Here is a 23,268-nt window from a genome sequence, read left to right on the forward strand (position 1 = left end):
ATGTACCATGTCATCGGAAGCCAGGCGGGCCGAACTTCGCGAGGCTTCAGGTAAAGAACGTCAACATGTGATCAGGCACCTTACGCAACGAGAATGAGTATTAAACTCGAATTCCAGCATCGCCCGGAATAACAGAAGGACGAAAAATACTTTTGTTCTATGGGACTAACAACCCTGTGAGAGATAGTAAGAACATTCACATGGAACGCAGACATGGCAGTTGGTAAGGGCAACTAATTGGAATCATCTATGAAGCAAATGGCCTCCTATTTTGCCTAGTAATCTCTAATATCATGTAACGCTGCTGCTGCTCAGAGCTTCTCAGCGACTTCAACAAAGTCCTCCAGATTCCGTACTGGCCTAACACCGGTGCTGACTTGCATACCTGCCTTCCAAGCATGTACGTCCGTGATGAGCACAGGGTGCGATGCGTCAACCACGCTCTTGACATCTGCCGAGGTATCTAGCGATGTTGGCGCTGCTGGTAAGCCAGAGTCTGCCACACCAAGCGCAGCCTTTGCCTCGTCCAGAACCTTATTCGCAATATCCTTTTCGACCTTGAGATCTTCAGTTAGGTGACTGGCGACCGCATCTGCGATTACCTGTGTAGATGAAGCATCTTTGATGCGTGTCTGGAATGCTTCTTCGTTGGAGGTGATTTTGTACTCTGCGAGTATGATCTTGAGCGAAGCGACGGCCGCTGTCTTCTTCTCTTCGAGAGAGGGCTCTTTGGCCTTGGATTGTGCTTGGAGATGCACAGAGAGTTTTGAGCGATGGGGAGAGGACGTTGAGATGTACCGGCCGTAGAAGTCAACCATTTCCTTCTTTGTGAGCTTCTCGAGATTTGCAGCGTCAACATCGGCTGTCTTTGTTAGTGACAATCCTTTAAGAGCATGGGATTTGACATACCTTGTAGGAAATCATAAGAATCACTGTAGATATGATTCCAGAACCTGTTGTCCTCGGAAGAGAGGTTCTTCAGTTTTGCCAAGCGCTTATTGATCATAGCCTGCTTGTGGCTCTCAAAGTCCTCCTCACTCATCTCATTGAGCGTCTTCTCAAAGGTGGTGAGGAAGTTCTCAATTCGTCCCTCCAGATACCTGCAGTCCTTTTCACTCTGGATCAGAATACGATATCCGGACCAGACGTCGTGGAAGCTGGAGCCTGAGAAGACAACGTAGCCGAGCTGCTCGATGGTTCGTAATTGGTTAAAGCATGGCTCATCAGTCATCTGACCAAGCAGCAATAGTTTAGCGCGAAGCACGCTATCGTAGTTATGTCCCGCATACAAACTGTATTCTATGCAATGGTTGACATTTTCAGGATCCTTGAGCTGCTTCTCGTAGATGAAGTTGCAGCCTGATGGCCACAGTAAACCCCGACGAGTCGGCACCTGATCCGCTGGCAATCTCCTCGGCTTCATGGTCCTCTCGACAAGGTCAGTTATCTTCAAGGCTTCTTCTTTGTAGAGATTGCCGTGGGCGAGCACCTCGATTTGGCATTGTGCAAGGATCTGTGGGAAGAACTGCTGAACATCTTGAGCGGTCACGTTCTCCAATTCGGGTAGCAGCTCCTCGTTCATCACACTCTTTTCGGTCTTGAATTGCCGTGAGTATGTACCGACCTGGTGGAAAGGCTGGCCATACTGCCAGTTGCGCAGAGATCGCAACATGCGGTCGTGGATGATGTTGAATCGACCTTCCGAAACCTTGAGGTCTCGTACTTGGAGCAATACCTTCTCCAACAACACATGTAGCTTATCGTTATATCCGCTAACCGTAATGGACAGACCATTGATGTGATTGGTAAAGTCATATACCAATCCGGATATATCAGCGTCGTAGGCATATTCAACCAAGGCATCGTTGACGAGCTCACGGTAGAGAGTACACAGAAGTGTGATGCGTGCTGTGACGTTCGTAATCGGTGTCCGGAAATAGATGTGTACGTTGGCCTTAGGTACCCAGAACTGGTCGTCTTTCTTCCACCAGACGCGCACATTGTCGTCATGACGGATGAGCTTTGGCTCCTTGGTAGGCTGTTCCACCTCTTTCTTCTCTACGTTTAGCCGAGTAGGGATGAACTCGTTCTTGTGAGGAAAGTGTAATTCTGCCGGCCGGCTCTTGCTCTCGAAAGCTTGCTTGATTTCGGTGAGGAACTCATCTGGTATCCTCTCTACCTTGTGCTCTGTTCCGTACCACTTCTCTTTTTGGTCCCAGCCACCAGGGAAATCTTGACTGATGATCGTCATCCTGAAGTTGTCTGGCCGAAGATACGACAAAGCCTCACGAATGAGTTCAGAGTCGAATTTCTTGATTGTAGCTGGGCCGCTTAGCAGCATTTTGCGCTCGTATGGCCTCTGCATGATACCCGCCAGTCCACTCGCGGTCCGGCTGGGTGGGCTTTTCTGCTTGAAGCGAAATTCAACCTCGCTTATGCGCATTTGCTCCTCGACGACCCATTCCTGAGGTGGCTTGTCGCACATTAAGCCAATGTATTGAAAGACGAGTTTGGTGACCTCCTTGTAGTTCTTCAAGCCTTCCTCTGTCAGTTTGATGTTGATTGTGAACAGTCCTGAACCTGGACAAAGCGTAGAGCCCCCAGCTCCAAGTCCATTGGCCCATCCCTTCGCCTTGATGTGTGCAAGGATACTACCGGGGCCTTCGTGACCGAGCAGATGACTTAGATACCTCGAAGGATGTGATTCATAATATTTCTCTTCGTCGCGGTACGCAAACTGAATCTGGAGTGATCGAGACTGCAAGACTGGCCTAGCAAAGGTTTGTGTCAAAAGCTCCTTCTCAGTGTAGACGGGCATATCCCAGCGGTTCTTGCCAAGGTCCTTGTTCGGTACTTTTGAGAAGATTTCTTCTACCCATGTTTCCAACGTGTCCAAGCTCTCACGACCTAATACGACCAGCTTCATCCGGTTTGCGGAGTAATGTGTGGAATGGAACTTGATAAACTCATCGCGAATCTTCACGCCTCGCGCTATTGGCTCGTCGTGAAGCGTCTTGTAGCTACCGGTGGAAAAGTGGTTGTAAGGATGGTCTGGATTCGCTAACGCTTTGTCAAGCTGGTGCATCCGCCAGGTGTCATTCTGTAAATTCTTCTTGTTCTCGGAATCCACCGCTTTGAGTTCACGATCTACAGTGTCCTCGAGGAACAGAGGGCTTATAAAGAATTGACCGAAGCGGTCCAGTCCACCCCATAGCGGTGAGACCTCTTTCGGCTCTGACAAGTTTACTTGTGACGCATCTGGCGTTGGAGTCTTGCTGCTCTTGGGCGAAGAAGAGGGATATGAGAGCTCGAAGTAATAGTTGGTCGAGGTGGAGGCGGTGAATGCATTTGAATATCCGCCGTGGCGCGTCAGATACTGGTTGTAGGCGTTTTCCTCGGGATACTTTTCAGTGCCCATGAACAGCAAATGCTCGACCGCGTGCGCAATGCCCGGCATGTCAGGCGCATCGCTGAAGCTGCCCACGTTCACATCCAGCGCCGCACTTGCCTTGTCTGTGCCAGCCTCATGTATCAAAAGAACCTCTAATTGGTTTGGTAGGGTGATGATTCGGTAGGAGCGATCGTCGAGTTGCGGTCGTTCAAGATCTTCTATCCGGTTCCGTCCCCCAGCTTCTCTTCCTAGCGTCTCCGCCATGTTGTTTGTGTAATTTCCTCTTGTTGACGAATACAGAAAGCTACTCCGGGTAGCAGGAGAGTGAGTGGTGGTAGTCTGACGACCAAGAGATCTATGTATGTGGCGCGTCCGGAAGGAGCAGGTGGCGGGCGGAATAGAGGCGTAGCGATGTGATGAGGCTGCTGTGTACCGAACAATTGACCAGGCAACCCGTGATGTAGGGATGAGCGGACGACGTTGTGATACAAGAGACGTTCGTGCACCCAGGGTAGGAAGCATTCACGAAGCTGTTAGTCGAGTGGATAAGCGCGACAGGCGGCCCCGCTGCGAATTGACTAGCACTAGTGAGTGAGCACCTCTAGGCGAGTGCGCACGTAATTGAATAGGCGGTGAGTCAAATAGAGACTCTGACCTAAACAATGGGTTGAATGGTGAAAGCGGCCGAGATCCGACGGTTCGGTAGTGATCAACGTCAGTCGAGATGTGGTGGGGCCCTGGACTTCCGATAAGGTACGAGGGCAGTGTTATCGCGCCAGAAGGCTGCCATTACCCACCCACGCCCTCATCTTATTGTTGTATATGACCTTAGTCAGAACATTATTACTCTGGTATAGCTGCCCGTTTAGCTAATTCAAGCTTCCAAAGCGCGCTTTTCGCCACTTTTCACATACTAAAAGAGCTCATATATCCTGCAGTTACCCACTCACCCCTCGCCAACATGGTGCCCAAAACCTTCGAAGCAGGTTACGCGAACACCACAGGCTTCAAAAAGGTGGTCAAGGCCACCATATATATCAAAAAGAAGGATGGCATGTCGGATGCTGATTTCATTGATTACTATAACAACAATCATGCCCAGCGCGCCATTCCCATCCTCCAGCGACATGGCATCATCAGCTACAGTCTTGTAAAGTTTCCCACGTGTCGCCATGTAGTGCAGCGATGTGTGATGCCGAGGCTGAGACCGTGATAGACGTACCACCTAGAACGCGACAGGAAGGTGGTCCAAGACATCATGCATGGCAAAGCAAAGCTTATGGACTACGACGCCATATGTACTTTTGTTTTTCCCGACTACCTTGCGCTGGCCAAGTTCATGTATGACAAAGACGGTGCTGCTCTGAACGGAGACCATGACAACTTCATGGACGACAGCCAGATGAAGATGATGGTCGGCGATGAGTACATGTTGATAGAGAATGGTGAAAAGGCCGGGTAATGGATTTGCCGTGGAACATGGAAAGAGACAAAGTCTCTGTGGGGTATCATTGAACCGTACCGATCGTACAAATACAGACGAAGAAATCATGCCGTGTCTATCTCCGGCCCTTACCTCTGCCCCTGCCTGCAGATCCCCGTGGTGTCGACGACTTTGGACAGCCTGCGGCCATGTGTCCTTTACGCCCACAATTGAAGCAGTCAACATTGTCCATGTTAGGAGGTGGTCTAGAAAGACCTCCAGACCGTCGACCGCCTGAGATAGAGCTCAAGCCGTTTGGCGTCTCATTTGATGAGCCTGCGTGCTTCTTCTTTTCTCGTTTCTCTGCAGCCATCTCGCGCTTCGTCTGCCTAATGAGATCGGCGGTAGGATCGTCCGAGTCGTAGTCGTCGGATGAAGACTCAGACCCAGATTCCGAGCCTTCGGTTTTTACAAAAGGTACTTGTATCTACAAGAGATTAGTAAGATACCAGCCAAGTTCGGCAACACTCACTTCTGGCTTCTTCACACCACCTCCAAACTGCATTCTCACGGGCTTGATCTCTTCCTCTTCTGATTCGTCCTCGGCATCAATCTCAGCGAACCCCGCTTGCCTAACCTCCATTGCATCTTGTCTCTTTCCTTCGAGCGGGTCCTTGAAACTCAGCACCCATTTCGTCTCACCCGCATGCTCCGCTGCCTTGTCTAATGCCGCCTGGCGCTTTTCTTCTTCTGCGTCCACTGCTGACTGTATAATCTCCTGGTCAGAAGTCCCTACGCCGGCGCCACTCGAGAGTCGTGCCTTTTTGGTAGGAGGTCCGTTTGGTGTCGCGGGCGATGAGGGTGAAGACTTCGCTGCAGCACGCTGCATGAACTGTTCGCGTGTCAGCACATGCTCCGATCACATTATTTTTTCTCCGCACCTTCATTCCCATGAGTCCTTTGGACATAGTTTTGGGTGTGTTTGCCGACGGCATATTGAATTTCGTTAGCCACTGCGGATACGGAGTCAAAGGTCTAGTCGTGGTTGCAGTGAAGCTGAACTTTGTGTTTTCGCGATCGCGTTAAACTTTCTGTGCACGGGCCCCAATGCGCTACCGGTATGATGCAACCGCGCAGAGCAGCCATGGACATCCGTTCAGCCAGTGTCACACAACATCTGAGAAAATTCGACTTAGATAGTGTGACGCCCTGCAACATGTGAATTTCTACGCAACCAAGCAAGCATACTATGAAAGTCGGCGGATGAATACTACACTTCAGTCACAACAGGTCCACGCGTATATAGCTACGGGTAAGTAATAGATCAAACATGTGAACAATTGGGGAGATCCTGAGGATCGCGGTATTCGATTTTGAAAAAAATGCATAGCCTAACCTAAGTGTCTCTTTATAGCCTCTACCCAAACATGATGAAGATCAAGGACTGATCTACCATAAACAAACATCATAGTTATTGCATGTGTAAACATGCGTTACATCGGACATCTAGGTCCCAACAAAGCTCACCCTCTTTGCCAAATTTCAGAGCCATAACCAGGTGCTCCCCATAACTCCGGACATTCTGTGGGAATTTCATTGGGCGTCAACCGAGAATAGTACCGGACGAGAATTTCGGAGGACACCGTAAGTCGTTGAGGATAGTTCGTTTCAGTGATATATGATTCGTAATTCATGATGCAACAGTACGCCACACAAGGCTTCTCTATTGCCTCCAGAAAGTACAAGATGCTCAAGTGGGTCTAGGCGTGTTCGAACTAGTAGCTCTAGCGAAGAGAGTGGCTTTCAATTGTTGATAAGCTTCGATGGCAGCTTCCCGTGACCGAGACTGGGGATCAGATTGTGTGGTTGAATAGGAGCTGCGTCCCGGCAGCGACGATGTCCATGTTGAGATATCGGATGCGCGAGTGGGCGTCAGAAAAGGATGTGGCGACTGGTGCATGGATATGGGAGCCATTAATATTCTGGGTATACAAGTAAAGTGCAAGATAGAGTGTACGGGCGGGATGAGCTTTAAGAAAGAGGGATGTTTTGGCCTGTCAAAAACGTGGGCGTCCGCGAAGTAATATAACTTCCCGTAGCAATTTGTCAGAATCAAATACAGTACTTGGTAAATCCTACCCGGCGTCCATTTTCCGGCATATATCCGGGCACGATAAAGGCTGGGGCTTCCAAGACAACGGCGCCGCGAAACGGCTTGTTTAGATACCGATGCACACGCCATGAGGACAAGACACGTAACGTCAGCAATACGGTCAAACGCATAGCAAATCTCGGCGAGCATGAAGCAGTGGCGTTGGAAAGCGACGGGCGGCAGCATCTAGCCTATGGGAAGGCGGCAACAGTAGCGACCGCGGCATGCCACGAGGTAGGAAATCTAATAACTTTGACGAATCGCGAAACACCTGACGGACGCCAATTTCTGTAGAGGGCGGCTACCAAGGAAGCTATCTGACGTTTGGTGGTGTTGATTCCAAATATCTTACACGTAATCGGCGCTAACGGCCGCTAGTGTCTCCGGTCTGACCTTCTCGAAACCCGGCACCTACGCAACCCTCGCCTGCACGCTTGCACATAAGCACTAAGTATTGGCAAGACCCTCTCGTCCGCTATGTACTGTAGAGGCTTTCGGTCATACCTCACGCACCCATCCACATACCATGCTGAATGTTACTACGTGTCTTTACCGACATGCTGTTACATACAGTACATCGCATGTGTCAGATCCCGTACTAAAACTCGCCTACGCGAGCCGCCTCATAGTCTCGTATCCTGATGAATTACTCATGACCAGCCAGAAAAAGCAAGCGATTCCGCAAACCATTCATCGTGTTTCCTCACCGCTCCCCAGGCGTGCCGTTCGATTGCCGTTCAGTTGGGGTAGTCTCCACCCAGGTACATGGTCACCCAAGGAACTCCGCAGCCGGGGCATCGGGTAAAACATCGTATTCGATATGTTTCATGACGTCTTCTTGTGGAAAGGTGACAAATTACACATTGGCGTAGCGCCAACGCACGCAGACATATTTTTCTCGTCAGCCCTATGGCTACGATACCGTTCTACACGTTGTGATGCAGAAGCTTGAGTTTTACGCATTGGCAGATGCAGGTCTTACATTTTCTCAATAGGCTAATGCCGAAGGCAGATGGCTTCTTTTGGCTAATGATCTAGGAGATTTGTCATGTCTCAACACCACGTTACTCGTGTATCCTCGAAGGCTTCAATGTTGTTGCACTCATTGCTGACTCTCCGTCTTTCCAGCGATGCAGAAAAAGCACATCATGTCTTTCCAGCCAAAGGACCATGATCTACACCAACATCATTGAGGGCTACCCGTATTGAGTATAGTGCCTGCCCTAACGGCACTCAAACCCTGGCAGTCTACGACATTCAAATAGGAGAGATGCTCATGTCTCAACAGAAGCCGGTCTTCGCTCCTATCATGTGGACGAGCACTGCATACGCCGAGGTTAGTAAGTCCAAATATCGTCGACTAGCTCTTGTGTCACATCACCATCTGTGTGGTGTTATCAAGGTACAGCAGAAGCCCTCGGCTTAAGCTTACCCCCCATTGTGCCGCATGCATTAGTTCGGACCATACAACCAGGAGCCAACTTTAGTGACCCGTTGTGTTCATTTCTTTCCTCTCGCCTCGCAAAAAGCGTTCTGGCCCTCGATGTCTACGCGATGATGGTGATGTATTCACGAACGGTTGTTAGGAAACACAGTGGCACAATCATAATAAGGGCAGGCTTTCGCATGGTATAGTGCATCATGGCAACTGGTAGTTGTCACCAATAGAGAGGTATCATTCTGACGCGACTCCAGGCTATGGTGTATGTCTGGTTCAGCATGTGACAGCCCCGCCAACGAACCGCACTTTGACGAAGGGCACTCCTCATTCCATGATCAGACGATCCAATCTACTTGAAATCGCCTAGGGCAGCAGTAATTCAAGTCCATTGTTCGAACAAAGAGATGGGGTTTTCAGTCTGGGAACCGCACGCTTAGTACCGCGGTTCCCGCTGAACGTGAGCGTTTGTTTGTTAAGATGTGCTTCATTGGGTCCACGACATCATATCGACCATGGCCGCAATGTCCCATCAATGGAACACGGAGCGGTCCAGCCCGATGCTTTCCCTACTGCAACGTTGGAGTTCCGGCAAATTGAGATGTGCCCTTACGATTCCAGATCATTGTACTACCTCACAACAACCTGTATACGCCTCTGTCCTTGAATTATTACCCAGATCAATCTACCCTCTTTTCATCGTTATGCATGACCAATCTTCAACTTGGTATCCTATGCGATACAAAGCATTAGCAGATATCCGCTACGCTGCTTTGATTCCCACAGTCATGTTCACTGCATTTGCCTTGCTGATGGTGGCTCTGCGGTGGTGTTGCCGGATATGGTGCAGATCAGCTAAAGTTGGCCCAGAAGACTATCTAGTCACCGCTGCAGTGGTGAGTATGGCAAAGGCTGTTGTGGCTCCAGATCCCTGACGAACAAAGATATTCTCAATCGGCTTTACGGGCGTGGTTGGTGGAGGCAAGCCTCTCCACGATGAAGTCAAAAAGGGGTACTAACTCTGACCTAGAGTTCGGTATCGACGGCGCAGCCATTCAGCGAGACAATGCTGACCCATCAGCACGCTCTACCATGCTAAAGGCAGGGACTCCTTTCTTGCACGTCGGTGATATTCTAACGTCCTGTAGCTCGCTCTCGCTCAGGCCATCGCGTATCATCTTGCGAGAAATCTTGTCAAAGCCTCGTTGTTACTACAATATATGCGCTTATTTTCGGTCATCTCGCCGGTGGTATGGGTGTGCTACGGCCTTTTTGTTCTGACTCTTGGGGCTGCAGCTTGGGGTATATTTGGTAATGTCTTCCTTTGTGACCCGGTGAGAAGCTATTGGGATGTCACACTGCCCGGGACTTGCATGGCCGAGGAAGAGCACTTTTGGTCATCGAGCGTCATTGGCATCGTGCTGGATTTTGCAATATGGCTCCTACCTGCCCCCGTTGTTGGAAGACTAAAATTGCCAAAGCGACAGAAGATGGGATTAAAGGTTGTCTTTGGGTTGGGTGGATTGTACGTATTTTGCTTGCTTGTGTGCAAAACTCTAAGCTAATGGATATCTTAGCGTGTGCGTCATAACATTGCTACGGCTCATTCTCGTGTATTATACTGCGCACCGTGGAGAAGTTACCAGTATAAAAAAAACGCTCCTATAATGATTTGTACATGCTCACATCTTGCAGAAGCTGGTACCTACGCCATCATCTTTTCGTCGATCGAAATAAATCTCGCCATCAGCTGTGCGTCGGTGCTTGTGATGAAACCATTGTTTGCACGTTTCTTACCGGCTCTCATATCTGAGCAGCCTCTATCTGCGGCAGAGGATGCAAGGACATGTAGAGCCTTGACTGGTCTACATCTGCTCACCATTGCCGTAGCGGAAGAGGAAGAGGAGAAAAACAGACAAGAAGGGGAACGGCGTGACACACTGGTCGAGTCTAGTAGATACTCGCAGCGAATTGCTGTGCCGAAAGCAGCAAAAAAGGCAAAGAAGGCATGGGGACCTACAAAACGAAATACCGTGTAGATACATGTAGCAATGAACTGAGCAGCTCATGAGCTTCGGCTATGACGTACGCCAACTATCTTTATATCAAAAGGATGACCTAGCTCTTTCAGTCATCATCAGTATCTTTCACGGTGGACCAGAAACACTCCGAATAGCTGAATTGTATCTGGCAACTACGATCGTTCATTGCCTGAATGTCAGAGTGCGAGACACTGTCGGTGACAGATGACGACCAAGACATGCCCCCACCAGGCCTGGCGTTAGCGCGGTAGCTTAGCTTGGTCCCCGTGCTCAACCTACCTCATCCTGCAACCAACATCGATTGAATGCAACTCGGCCTGCGACCTCGCTTGCAAACCCGGCCATCTTTATACGACCTTGTCCAGAAGAAGAACATCGACCAGATATCAATATCTGGAGCTCACATCGCCACCGGAAAGGACGAAGTCGAGCCACATCAAGTGCCGCTTCCCGCGAGCCCGCTGCTACCTCCGCAAGCCGAGCTTCTTCCCCAAGAGCCGCCATACATCACCCTACAGGAAGCCAGTGACGACGAAGTCGACACACCAGTAGCCAAGATGTCTTCTGTAAGCTACATCAGCGTAACAACGGGCCTGGCGGCAGCTAACCGGGCACTGTAGAAGCCAGACCAGAAGTCGGACTCGGACGAGCATGGTATGTTTGGATATCCTCAATATGCGCATCGCATATACTAGAACAGACTGCTAACACTGTACAGGCCAGATCTACTCGATCTCCGGGTATGTCACCACACCCCAGCCTCCGAGGCGCATACTGATCCGCGCAGTCCTGTCATCATCGCCGAGAACATGATCGGATGTGCCATGTACGAGCTTGTATGTGGAATGCGCCATAGTGCGAGAGACGATGTTGACGGTTCTAGGTCCGTGTCGGTCATGAAAACCTCGTTGGTGAAGTCATCCGAATCGAAAACGACAAGGCCACCATCCAGGTCTACGAAGAGACTGGTATGCACAGAAGAAGTGCGCACACATACAACGGACTTGGCTAATATCATGCAGCCGGTGTAACCGTTGGAGACCCCGTTTTCAGGACTGGACAGCCATTGTCCGTCGAGCTCGGCCCGGGTCTCATGGAAACCATCTATGACGGTATCCAGCGCCCCCTCAAGGGTATCGCCGAAGACGCGAACAGCATTTACATTCCTCGTGGTATCAACTTGCCCGCGCTCGACCGTAAGAAGAAGTGGGATTTCACACCAGGCACGCTCAAGGTTGGCGACCACATCACTGGTGGTGATGTCTTTGGTACCGTCTTCGAGAACAGTCTGCTCAGCGAGCACAAGATCTTGCTGCCTCCTCGCGCAAAGGGTACCATTACTCGCATCGCTGAGAAGGGCAGCTACACTGTCGATGAAAAGATCCTAGAGCTCGACTTCAACGGCACCAAGACCGAGTACAGCATGATGCACAGGTGGCCCGTCCGAGTGCCCCGTCCCTCCACCGAGAAGATGTCCTCCGACCAGCCGCTCATTGTCGGCCAGCGTGTCCTCGACTCCCTCTTCCCCAGTGTACAGGGTGGTACCGTGTGTATTCCCGGCGCTTTCGGATGCGGCAAGACTGTCATTTCGCAATCGCTCTCCAAGTTCTCCAACAGTGACATTATCGTTTACGTTGGCTGCGGCGAACGAGGAAATGAGATGGCTGAAGTCTTGATGGACTTCCCAGAGGTATGCAGACCCAATGAATCCATATATGTACTGCGCTAACTCTACACAGCTCACCATCGACGTCAATGGCAAACAGGAGCCTATCATGAAGCGCACTACCCTCATTGCCAACACCTCCAACATGCCCGTCGCTGCTCGAGAGGCTTCAATTTACACTGGAATTACGGTGGGAGAATATTTCCGCGACCAGGGTAAGGACGTGGCGATGATGGCAGATTCATCGTCCCGCTGGGCGGAGGCGCTCCGTGAGATTTCCGGACGTCTGGGAGAGATGCCTGCGGATCAAGGTTTCCCCGCTTACCTGGGTGCCAAGCTTGCGTCCTTTTACGAGCGCGCTGGTCGTGTACAGGCTCTGGGTAGCCCGGAACGATTCGGAAGTGTGTCTATTGTCGGTGCCGTCAGTCCTCCGGGTGGTGACTTTTCGGACCCTGTCACGACGAGTACGCTCAACATTGTGCAAGTCTTCTGGGGTCTCGACAAGAAGCTCGCTCAGCGAAAGCATTTCCCGTCGGTCAACACATCGATCAGTTACAGCAAGTACACGACGCCGCTCGACAAGTTCTACGCCAAGAACAACCCTGAGTTCCCGCGTCTGCGCGACCGCATCAAGGAGCTTCTTACTACATCGGACGATCTCGACCAGGTCGTGCAACTTGTCGGTAAATCTGCTCTAGGTGACAGCGACAAGATTACGCTAGACGTTGCCACACTACTCAAGGAGGACTTCTTGCAACAAAACGGTTACTCGGACTACGACCAGTTCTGCCCGCTATGGAAGACTGAGTGGATGATGAAGAACATGATGGCGTTCCACGACGAGGCCCAAAAGGCAGTCTCCCAGGGACACGCATGGCCCAAGGTCCGCGATGCAACATCAGAAATCCAGAGCGAGCTCCGTTCGATGAAGTTTGAACTGCCTAGCGATGGCGAGGAGAAGGTCACCAAGAAGGTAGGTTGTTATTATGCATCTCTCATGAACATGTGCTAACAAGTCTGCAGTACGAGGCCCTTCTACAGAAGATGACCGAGAAATTTGCGTCTGTGACTGATGAGTAAATGCATGTGACTAGAGGCGGATTTTTACATAGCATGCCTGTTTGATACATGTACATGAACTAGTATGAAAATTGTACCAAGAGCCCATTACTGCTGCCTGAAATCGCTGACGACGCTCTTCCGCGTCTTGTGACCGCATTTCGCATCATGTGGTTTCGCCTCTCAACACGCACTATTGTAGCCCACATCTTGATCAGAAGAATATATAGGTACTTTCGGTAGTTATCCGAAAGGTGGCGATAAAGTGCTCTTTGGAAACTTCAGTTGACCTAGTAGGCTGCTATGTCGAGGGTAATGATGATCTGACTAGCATCATATAATACGAGGCCGTGAGTCCATGAATCAAGAAAGCTCAGAGCGGTACCGGTGGCGACAAAGAAGTCGTCGAAGTCATTGGGCGCATCTGCTGGTAGACGTTTTGGAAGTCGCATTCAGTGGCTGAGTCGTGTGGCGTAAGAAGCTTGGGCTCCTCCGACGTTGGCACCTGCAGCAGCTACGCAACTCGCAAGCAACAAGGCCAGTGTCACGTCTCAGACACTTAAACCTTCACGCTATACGTAGCTCCTACATACACAATCTCCCCTTTGCGCGCATACTCAGCGTACCTGCAAGAATCCTCCACCCTCGACCTCGCCAACCATGGCGACAAATCCGAATGCGTAGGCACATGTCTTTGGGTAGCCCCTCGTAGTGCGGACAGTTGACAAGTGTACAGGATCAACGTAAACGACCCGACGCTGATTACGCTCGTAAACAAGCTACAAGATGTCTTCACTACTGTCGGCGTATGTCACTCCCTCCCACCAACTTGCGCGCAATGTCATAAACGCAATGCTGATGCCTATGTTAGGTCCAAAACCCCATAGACCTGCCCCAGATTGCTGTCGTAGGATCGCAGTCCAGCGGAAAGAGTTCCGTGTTAGAGAATATTGTCGGGAGAGACTTGTAGGTGCTTCTGGGACATTCGGTATCAAAACCGCGTGCTGATGGTGTTGTAGTTTGCCTCGAGGAACCGGTATCGTTACGCGGCGACCGCTTATTCTCCAACTCATCAACCGCGCAGCGTCGCAACCAAACGGTGCTCCGGCCGAAGGAGCCAAGACAACGGATCAAGAGAACAATGCTGACGAGTGGGGCGAGTTTCTGCACATTCCCGGTCAGAAGTTCTTCGACTTTGGCAAGATTAGAGATGAGATTGTGAGGGAGACAGAGTCGAAGACTGGGCGCAATGCCGGTATCTCGCCAGCACCCATCAACCTGCGGATATACTCGCCAAATGTCCTCACCCTCACACTGGTCGATTTGCCGGGTCTGACAAAGGTGCCTGTTGGTGATCAGCCAAGGGATATTGAGCGTCAGATCAGGGAGATGGTCCTCAAGCAAATCAGCAAGCCAAATGCTATCATTCTGGCTGTCACTGCCGCGAACACCGATTTGGCCAACTCAGACGGTCTGAAGTTGGCCCGAGAAGTTGACCCAGAAGGTCAACGGACAATCGGTGTCTTGACCAAGGTCGACCTGATGGACGAGGGAACCGACGTTGTAGACATTCTTGCTGGCCGTATCATTCCACTGCGGTTGGGCTACGTACCAGTGGTCAACCGTGGTCAGAGAGATATCGAGAACAAGAAGGCCATCTCTTATGCGCTCGAGCACGAGAAGCAATACTTTGAGAACCACAAGGCTTACCGCAACAAGGCGGCGTATTGCGGTACCCCCTACCTGGCCCGTAAGCTGAACTTGGTACGTCTTCGGTCTGTCAATTGCAAGTACAGTAGCTAACAACTGTAGATTCTCATGATGCACATCAAACAAACTCTCCCAGACATCAAGGCCCGTATCGCCTCATCGCTCCAGAAATACCAAGCAGAATTAGCCTCGCTCGGCAACTCGATGCTAGGCAACAGCTCCAACATCGTCCTCAACATGATCACAGAATTCACAAACGAATACAGGGGGGTTCTCGAGGGCAACAACCAGGAGCTGTCTGCAGTTGAGCTGTCTGGAGGTGCCCGTATCTCTTTCGTTTACCATGAGCTGTATGCCAATGGTGTTAAATCTGTTGATCCTTTTGATCAGGTCAAGGATATGGACATCCGAACAGTTCTATACAACTCTTCTGGTTCATCGCCAGCATTGTTTGTCGGTACTACTGCATTCGAGCTTATCGTCAAGCAACAGATCAAGCGGTTGGAAGACCCCAGTTTGAAGTGTGTCAGCCTTGTCTACGACGAGTTGATCCGTATTCTTGGCCAATTACTCAACAAGAACACTTTCCGGAGGTACCCAGGATTGAAAGAAAAGTTGCACCAGGTCGTTGTCAGCTTCTTCAAGAAGGCCATGGAACCGACGAACAAGCTTGTAAAGGATCTGGTCGCCATGGAATCAGTATACATCAACACTGGTCACCCAGACTTCATCAACGGTTCGCGTGCTATGGCTATTGTCCACGAGCGCCACAACAGTGCCCGGCCGCAGCAAGTGGATCCCAAGACCGGAAAGCCGCTACCACCTACGGTACCGCCGCGGTCGATATCGCCATCGCTTGATCCCAACGACGGTGGTGGTTTCTTTGGCTCTTTCTTCGCTAGTAAGAACAAGAAGAAGATGGCTGCCATGGAGCCCCCACCACCAACACTGAAAGCCTCTGGTACTCTGTCCGAGAAAGAGTCACAAGAAGTTGAAGTCATTAGTAAGCTCACACATGTACCTATCTCATTAAAATACTAACAATCGCTCAGAACTATTGATCACTTCCTACTTCAACATTGTTCGTCGCACAATGATTGACATGGTGCCCAAGGCCATTATGTTGAACCTTGTACAATGGACCAAGGAGAACATGCAAGGTGAGCTGCTCACCAACATGTACAAGACGGATGAGCTTGATGAGCTGCTCAAGGAGTCGGACTACACAGTCAAGAGGCGGAAGGATTGCCAGCAAATGGTGGAGAGCTTGACAAAGGCGCAAGAGATTGTCAACCAAGTGCAGTAAAGGAACGGGCTTTTGGAAGGGTATCGCTGCTCCTAGACTGTCTGTTCTCTGGGTTGGCACTCTTTTCATGCAAGGTGTTCTGGGCGCTAGTGCGCTAGATTTTTGTCTTGAGCCTGTTCATGTTATAGTTGACGTATGAAATGTGTACGCGATGATTCGATGAAACTACGTGTACAAAAAATGTCTTGTTTCTATTCATGACGTGCTGGAGTGAAGTTTGTAGAGGCAGTCGTCTGATATTGCGGAGACAGCACGGACCCACGAGCATCTCGAAAAGTCGCAGGGCAACTGCAACCCACGCCTCCCCAGCACCAGAACGGCCATGCTGCTCCCACGATTACTTGCGCCTGTCCGCGCATCAATATCAACGTCAACGGCCTTTATCGCTCCCTCTATCCGCGTTCTCGACGCCCTCCGTGCGGCCAATGCCATCTCCACCCCCGCCCCAATCCTTTCTTTCGTCCGACATTCAGCGCATCAAGCCCAAGGACGAGCCAATGGAGCAAAGGATGGACCAGGAAAGCGTCTAGGAGCGAAGAAGAGCGGAGGTACATTTCGCTGCCACCAAACAGATCAAAGGGACCAATAGCTAATGACAATGGTAGGAGAATATGTGATACCTGGAAACATCATTTTCCGCCAGCGAGGCACCCAATGGTTCCCCGGTGAAAACTGCAAATTCGGCCGTGACCACTGCATATTCGCTACCGAGTCTGGCTACGTGCGATACTACAAAGACCCACGCAAACACCCAAAGAGACAGTACATTGGCGTTGCATTGGAGAAGGACCACACATTACCCTACCCACCCAATGCCGCACGACGGAGACGTTTAAACATGTTTGCCGTTCCAATCACATCACCTACAAACCCCTCTGCCGACACAGTTGTAATAACAGATCTCCAAGTCGGCGACGGAACAGGCAGCCCCAGCAGCGTTCGCGACACTCCGCGGGAAGCGACCAGGAAGGGACTGAGTCTTACTCGCGGCAAGGGCTATGCATACCGCGAGGCCAATTGGCAGATTGGACGTGCGGCAGAACGGGCTGGCGTAAAGGTCAAGCAGTTTGTACCTGGTGACCGATGGACGGCGTGGCGCAAGAGGGCAGTGAGGATCAAGGCGAACGAGGAGAAGAAGAGGCTTAGGAACGCGGGTAAGAAGAGTAGCAAGCCCAAGGCCAGGAAAGCGAGGGCGTAGATGTGAGGTATCAGAATAAGATGAATAAGGAAGAATGTATGAATATGTGTACATGTGTGTGCATCAGAACGGTATGTGAAGATTGGTTGCAAGGCTCATTTAATGTGCAATAGCGGACAGCTTGGACGGGACAAACGAAATAGAGTCATGTACTTGGACTTGGGTATTTCTTCGCGTCTGCTCCTTTTTACAGGCTAGGGGGTTCTCCTCGATCGCGAATTTGCTGTGTCGCTATCATATTTTGAACGCACAATGTGAGTCGCCTTTTTACAGTCAAACGTTAGCGAATGGTCACTTGGATACAATCTAGCAGGCAATCGCCAGTGACTCCTTACTGTTTCGGAAATAATCTCATTAAACATTTCGGTAGTTCATTTTGTCTGGTTGGGCGGACTTCAGGTTCAATTTCTCTAAGTCACTTTTCCTGGTACCGACACTCATTTTACGGACATGGCGCGTGCAATGGCTTCCTAGCCAGCAAAACACTCTTTGAAAACAAAACGGAGAAAGTCTGTGTGACTGCGGCTTTACTTTTGGAGTAAGTAGAAGAGGCGATACTGTGATGTAATCGGGTCATCTTCGAAGGAGCTCTGTGGTACCGAGAGGTCCCTCGATCCCACGTTCGTTTCCTTAACATGTCCAAATCAATTCCCTAAAATCTCCAAATCTAACTCTAACACTTCTCCAAAACATACTTGCCTCAGCATGGAGGATACCATGGCACCTACCGTCTATACCATTGACCTCTCGCTACCACCCCGAGAGCGCTATGCACACGTTGCAGCAAAGGCCGCCGATACCCTGCACCCACTGTCAGAGCTCCTCGACATGCACATTCGCCAATGGAAACTTCCCATCAAGCTCCTTCACTTCATAGCCAGTTTGTTGCTCTACCAGCTGCACAGTTTCGAGCAAACCGAAGAGATAAAGGGCATGTGTGATACATGCAACATCCCGTTGTATATTCTCATTGTGTGGAACGTCTCCATAGACGTTTTTCTGGGCTGTACCAGCGGCGGCGCCGCTGTCAACGAACCGGGTTTCCTTGAGCCAACCATGATGCATTTCCGGGCTTTGGATTGGAGCCAGCATGTGATGCGCCGTGCACTTGCTCAGTTCGAGTTTGTTGAAAAACCGGGCGGACCGGTGATTGCCAGGACACTGGGGTTTGTTGGACATGTTGGGGTACTGACTGGGGTACGCAAAGGATTGAGTGTATCAATCAGCTGGCGTCCTAGCCATGACAAGCCTTTCTGGTCGTCAGAGCGCTTACAGTCATACTGGCACACACTCATGGTAGTTCTGGGGATGAGACCCAGTATCTGTACTCTGCTACGCGACTGTCTGCTTCCCAGACAGATGGAGAAACCAAGGCGAAAAGAGGGGCTTTTCGAGACATGCAATCAGAATGATGAAAAGGGTCCTACACACACCGAGTCGCTTCCGCCATACGCTATGGACGATGTTATCAAAGTCATACCTACGATGGGTACTTCACTCGCCTACATCACCTTCTGCACGCCCACCGAAACAGTAATCCTGGAAAAGCACTTCTGCACCGCAAAGATACGCCGCTCGTCAACCTTCATCCACGTAGCCAACCACGACGACTCTCTCGATGTCCTCCACGCACTCAAGGTCCAAGCCACCGACGATGAGACCATGAGGTTCAGGCGCTACGTGGAGTGCGCAAAGGGCAATATCAGGGTGCAAAGAAGCCTTGAACGCAACCACGGTCTGAAGCGACGCTGGTCGGATTGGGAAATTGAGCAGGCGCGTGAGGAAAACCAGGTCATGACTGGCTTGACTTTGCCGAGGCTGATTGAGCTTGTACGCTTCTATCCGGTGATCAACGCCAGGACGTACTTCCTCTGTGTTATGGATCCGAAGGAGGGTATTTTTCGCTGGGTTGAGCCGTTCGCTGAGGGACAGTTTAGGAAACAGTTGGGGATCGCTTAGCTTGAGGCAGGTTCGTGTAGTTGATCATATCAGGTCGACACGGAACTACTGCAAATCGGCTATACCGAATGGCTTTGAAATAGATGGGTTACGCACTCGGCTGTCTCAAAGCACTGCACGAGTCTTACGATCTAGAAGATTTCATGTCCTCATATACACGAAGGGGATAATTCTTCAAGATTGCGTCGAAGTCTTTTCGGCAAAAATTCTACACTTGTTATATAACAAGAAAAAATAAATCAAAACCGATTGCTTGTAGTTCAAGTACACAATATACGCAGGCAGCTCAAACATGCAATGGCTCACCTTAGTTACCCCAGCTTTCAGATCTCCACATTTCTACCTCGGTATCCAACGCGTCTTCCCCGCGGCAGCCCTTATCCGGCGCAACAACCAACAATGTCCATGTCAAGCATGTATAATCTTACATCTAACTTGTACATGCTCTCGCTCTATCATTTCCATCGCCTGAAATAACAGCAGCAGCGCAAGGAGCGTCACCGCCCATCATGACAGCCCATCAACCACCTCCCCTCGCGGACATCTGCGTACTCGAATTCGCAGGCCTAGCACCCGGTACATCCGCCTTGATCTCAATTCCCTTCAAAAACAAAGATATTAACAAACACTAGGCCCCTTCGCCGGCATGCTCCTAGCCGACTACGGCGCCACAGTCCTCCGCCTCGACCGCGCCCCCGCGGCACCTACATCGGACCAGCTCACGCGCCGCAAAACCTCGATATGCGTGAACCTAAAGTCGCCTGCGGGCCTCGCCCTCATTAAAAAACTTATCCCCAAAGTCGACGTAATCATCGACCCCTTCCGCCCCGGCGTGCTCGAAAAAGCCGGCCTAGACCCCGAAACCGTGCTCTTGAAGCTCAATCCCCGCCTCATCGTAGCGCGCATGACGGGCTTCCGACGCGACGGTAAATACAGCAAAATGGCAGGTCACGATATAAACTACATTGCTGTGTCAGGCGTGCTATCGATGTTTGGGCGGAAGGGCGAGAAGCCGTATCCGCCGGGCAATGTGGTTGGAGATTTTGCGGGCGGTGGTGCCATGTGTGTACTGGGTATCTTGCTTGCGCTGCTTGCGCGCGAACGCAGTGGGTTTGGACAGGTAGTGGAGGCGAATATGGTGGATGGGAGTGCCATATTAGCGACGATGCCGCGGTTGGGGACTAAAACGGCGGTTTGGAAGGGTGAACGCGGGACGAATATGTTGGATGGTGGGGCGCCGTTTTATGATACTTATGAGACTAAGGATGGGGGGTACATGGCTGTTGGGGCGATTGAACCACAGTTTTGGGCTGCGCTGCTGAGGGGGATGGGGTTGAAGGCTGAGGATTTACCGGGGAGTAGGGAGGATAAGGCGGATTGGCCGCGGTTGAAAGAGTTTTTTGCGAGCGAGTTTAGGAAGAGGACGAGGGGAGAGTGGGAGGAGGTTTTTGATGGGACGGATGCTTGTTGTACACCTGTGTTTACCCAGGCGGACTTGGAGAGCCAGGGGTTCGATCAGAGACCGGCTGTTACGCTCAAGTCGAGTCCTGGGTATGCTATTCATGAGGGTGATTATGAGAGAGAGGTGGCGGTGGGACAGGGGATTGGATGGGAAGGTGGCGGATGGAGTGAGAAGGGACTTGAGCCGGGTAACGGAGGAGAGGAGACGCTGAGTATATGGATGGGGTGGACTAAGGGGAGGCAGTATGTTGAGCAAGATGGTGGCCTGGTGTGGAAGGATACGGCGAAGTTGTAGGTGAGGTTTTAATACAATCTCACTCAGAAATCTATCCAATACTACTTAATTACGAACAACATCTTCCTGTAAACGGAATTTAAGAATCTGAAGTCCGCTGCAGATATGCTCAGCTGCCTCGGCTTATGTCAAAGGGAGCTAGTAACTAGTGCCACTTGCCACACTGCACCTCGCATCTCTGAAATAGACATGACCTCGTATCCTTCGACTCTTGAGGTTTAACAAAACGCAGCATCCTTCTCAAGCTTGAATAAATCAACGCTTTCTCATAATTATCACCTTTATTCGATCACTCTTCTCAGCTACTTTATTTACACCACCACTTCCAACACCACTTGATATGTCAGACTCCGCGCAGCCATACTAGCAAGGAGCAGGCAATGTGACTCTAGCCTAGAAAATGGTCGACATACGACATGGCCACCCACAAGAGATCGCGGACAGGATGTTGGACATGCCGAGAAGCCGGCTACAAATGTGACGAACAAAAACCTTTTTGCAGCCGCTGCACCAGGCTGAAGATTGTGTGTAAAGGGTATGGAATCAAATTGAAATGGCTGGACGACGCGGTCAGCACTTTGGCAAAACCGCCGAGAAAGAGTCGGAAGAAGAAGGTTGCTGTTGAACAAGAAGACCAGGCCTTTAGTCCGTCTTCGATCATCAGTTTCGCGTCTACGCCCGCGCTACAAAGTCCAGATGGAACTATATCATCGTCGACGTCGCCTCAGTCAGCGAAGAGTATGCCTCTGCTACCGCTGTGTGGTAGCCCCGGGGTATCCTATGGTCTTTCGTTGGATGATCGATGGCTTTTGAATTACTGGGTCGATCGACTTTCGCCGCTGATATCTGTGGCACCTAGGACGGGTGTCCCAACACCATTCCAACGACATCTAACAGCCATGGCATACGAATCTTCTGCACTACGATCCACGATCCTTTCAATGGCAGTAAATCATCTCGCAACCAGCTCAAACGACTCATCGCTGTACCAACAAGGCTACCGCCACCAACACAATGCTATCCGCGACCTTCAACGTATGATCCAAGACCCAGAGGATATGAACCTCGAACCCGCCCTTGCCACAGTCATGATGATGCAAGTATCATCACGTCTATTCGACGACGACGACGAAGCACACGTAGCGAACCACCTGACCGGCGCCAAAGCCATGATAGCACGACGTGGCGGCAGCGGAGCAGCAGCAATAGGAGGAGAAACGTGGCTCACCTCCTCAAGCGCCCGTTTCCTAACCAGCCTCTTCGCATACCACGACATTCTCTCCTCCGTCTCACGCAGTTCTCAACCCCTACTAGACCACACCACCGACTTCTTCCCCGCCATCGAAGGCGAGCAAAACCTCAAGTCTATCGCTGACGTCTTACTCGTCGTAGCGCGTATCAGCCACTTACAACATGTGATAAAAATGCGGCGAGCAGCTTCGCCTTCTAGTCCACCATTGACGGAAGAGGAAAATACAGTAGGGGGGTGTATACAACAAGCACTACTGTCTATGGATTTTACTATCACAGTTTCAAACCAGCAAGAAGACGAGCTTGCAAAGTCCGATATCGTCGCAACGGCCGAAGCATACCGCCACGCAGCCTTCATCTACCTCTACCGCACATGGCTTGATATCGGCGCTCCCAATCCCATTTCTATGGAACATATATCGCAATGTCTGCTCCACTTGCAACGCGTCGACGTGTCTTCTCCGCTTACGGCAGCGCATATGTGGCCGCTTTTTACCGCGGGCTGCGAGGCCGTTGGCGAGAGTCAGCGGGCTTTCGTGAGAAGCAGGTTTGAGAAGTTATGGTTGGCAAAGAGGTTTCCCAGTTTGAGAAGGGTGGCAAGGGATGTGGAGATTGTGTGGGAGGCGAAAGATAGGGAGAGGGGGGTGAAGGGTGAAGGGGGTATGGCGAAGGTGGATTGTATTCAGGTTATTCTGAGGGGGAGGGGGAGGGAGGTAGGACTTGCTTGAGGTGGAGAAAGACCTAGCAGAAGAAAATAGAAGATTTGGATATTTGTTCTTGTTGCTTAATTTTGTTGTTGCTACTTTTGTTGTTGGTGTTATACAATTCATCATACCTTCGTAACGACTTCGATATTTATTGACAGGAGAGAAAGGAAAGGAAAAAAAAGAGAGAAGGGAAAAATCAAACCAGGTATC

General features: G+C 50.7%; 11 protein-coding genes across 11 annotated transcripts; 9 read left to right on the plus strand and 2 right to left on the minus strand.

Moving 5' to 3' along the window:
- Positions 1-311: 311 nt before the first annotated feature.
- Positions 312-3,655, minus strand: PtrM4_131560 (Ptr, Secreted-periplasmic Zn-dependent peptidase, insulinase; the record flags this gene model as incomplete). Its single annotated transcript, XM_001941171.2, has 2 exons — positions 312-862; positions 910-3,655. 2 exons carry the CDS (start codon positions 3,653-3,655, stop codon positions 312-314), a joined length of 3,297 nt encoding a protein of 1,098 aa, XP_001941206.2.
- Positions 3,656-4,352: 697 nt separating this feature from the next.
- Positions 4,353-4,853, plus strand: PtrM4_131570 (EthD domain containing protein; the record flags this gene model as incomplete). Its single annotated transcript, XM_001941172.2, has 2 exons — positions 4,353-4,541; positions 4,608-4,853. 2 exons carry the CDS (start codon positions 4,353-4,355, stop codon positions 4,851-4,853), a joined length of 435 nt encoding a protein of 144 aa, XP_001941207.1.
- A 97-nt stretch (positions 4,854-4,950) lies between these two features.
- Positions 4,951-5,809, minus strand: PtrM4_131580 (putative zinc knuckle protein; the record flags this gene model as incomplete). The annotated part of the gene is made up of 3 exons (XM_001941173.2): positions 4,951-5,301; positions 5,347-5,706; positions 5,756-5,809. The coding sequence occupies 3 exons, from the start codon at positions 5,807-5,809 to the stop codon at positions 4,951-4,953; spliced, it is 765 nt and encodes a 254-aa protein (XP_001941208.2).
- A 2,433-nt stretch (positions 5,810-8,242) lies between these two features.
- Positions 8,243-10,443, plus strand: PtrM4_131590 (uncharacterized protein; the record flags this gene model as incomplete). The annotated part of the gene is made up of 5 exons (XM_066109037.1): positions 8,243-8,306; positions 9,435-9,526; positions 9,553-9,929; positions 9,982-10,049; positions 10,100-10,443. The coding sequence occupies 5 exons, from the start codon at positions 8,243-8,245 to the stop codon at positions 10,441-10,443; spliced, it is 945 nt and encodes a 314-aa protein (XP_065961029.1).
- Positions 10,444-10,751: 308 nt separating this feature from the next.
- On the plus strand, positions 10,752-13,192 carry PtrM4_131600 (NtpA, Archaeal-vacuolar-type H+-ATPase subunit A; the record flags this gene model as incomplete). Its single annotated transcript, XM_001941174.2, has 8 exons — positions 10,752-11,012; positions 11,067-11,100; positions 11,165-11,186; positions 11,234-11,282; positions 11,330-11,414; positions 11,469-12,136; positions 12,186-13,085; positions 13,136-13,192. 8 exons carry the CDS (start codon positions 10,752-10,754, stop codon positions 13,190-13,192), a joined length of 2,076 nt encoding a protein of 691 aa, XP_001941209.2.
- A 639-nt stretch (positions 13,193-13,831) lies between these two features.
- On the plus strand, positions 13,832-14,058 carry PtrM4_131610 (uncharacterized protein; the record flags this gene model as incomplete). The annotated part of the gene is made up of 2 exons (XM_066109038.1): positions 13,832-13,851; positions 13,908-14,058. The coding sequence occupies 2 exons, from the start codon at positions 13,832-13,834 to the stop codon at positions 14,056-14,058; spliced, it is 171 nt and encodes a 56-aa protein (XP_065961030.1).
- A 502-nt stretch (positions 14,059-14,560) lies between these two features.
- On the plus strand, positions 14,561-16,187 carry PtrM4_131620 (uncharacterized protein; the record flags this gene model as incomplete). The annotated part of the gene is made up of 3 exons (XM_001941175.2): positions 14,561-14,935; positions 14,984-15,884; positions 15,934-16,187. The coding sequence occupies 3 exons, from the start codon at positions 14,561-14,563 to the stop codon at positions 16,185-16,187; spliced, it is 1,530 nt and encodes a 509-aa protein (XP_001941210.2).
- A 322-nt stretch (positions 16,188-16,509) lies between these two features.
- Positions 16,510-17,385, plus strand: PtrM4_131630 (mitochondrial 54S ribosomal protein bL27m; the record flags this gene model as incomplete). The annotated part of the gene is made up of 2 exons (XM_001941176.1): positions 16,510-16,735; positions 16,793-17,385. 2 exons carry the CDS (start codon positions 16,510-16,512, stop codon positions 17,383-17,385), a joined length of 819 nt encoding a protein of 272 aa, XP_001941211.1.
- Positions 17,386-18,090: 705 nt separating this feature from the next.
- Positions 18,091-19,344, plus strand: PtrM4_131640 (uncharacterized protein; the record flags this gene model as incomplete). Its single annotated transcript, XM_001941177.1, has 1 exon — positions 18,091-19,344. One exon carries the CDS (start codon positions 18,091-18,093, stop codon positions 19,342-19,344), a length of 1,254 nt encoding a protein of 417 aa, XP_001941212.1.
- A 509-nt stretch (positions 19,345-19,853) lies between these two features.
- Positions 19,854-21,100, plus strand: PtrM4_131650 (CaiB, acyl-CoA transferase-carnitine dehydratase; the record flags this gene model as incomplete). Its single annotated transcript, XM_001941178.2, has 2 exons — positions 19,854-19,920; positions 19,977-21,100. 2 exons carry the CDS (start codon positions 19,854-19,856, stop codon positions 21,098-21,100), a joined length of 1,191 nt encoding a protein of 396 aa, XP_001941213.2.
- Positions 21,101-21,999: 899 nt separating this feature from the next.
- Positions 22,000-23,079, plus strand: PtrM4_131660 (Fungal Zn binuclear cluster domain containing protein; the record flags this gene model as incomplete). The annotated part of the gene is made up of 1 exon (XM_066109039.1): positions 22,000-23,079. The coding sequence occupies one exon, from the start codon at positions 22,000-22,002 to the stop codon at positions 23,077-23,079; it is 1,080 nt and encodes a 359-aa protein (XP_065961031.1).
- Between the last annotated feature and the right edge of the window lie 189 nt (positions 23,080-23,268).

This window comes from Pyrenophora tritici-repentis, chromosome 7 (assembly GCF_003171515.1).
Source record: "Pyrenophora tritici-repentis strain M4 chromosome 7, whole genome shotgun sequence".
NCBI classification, from domain to species: Eukaryota; Fungi; Ascomycota; class Dothideomycetes; order Pleosporales; family Pleosporaceae; genus Pyrenophora; species Pyrenophora tritici-repentis.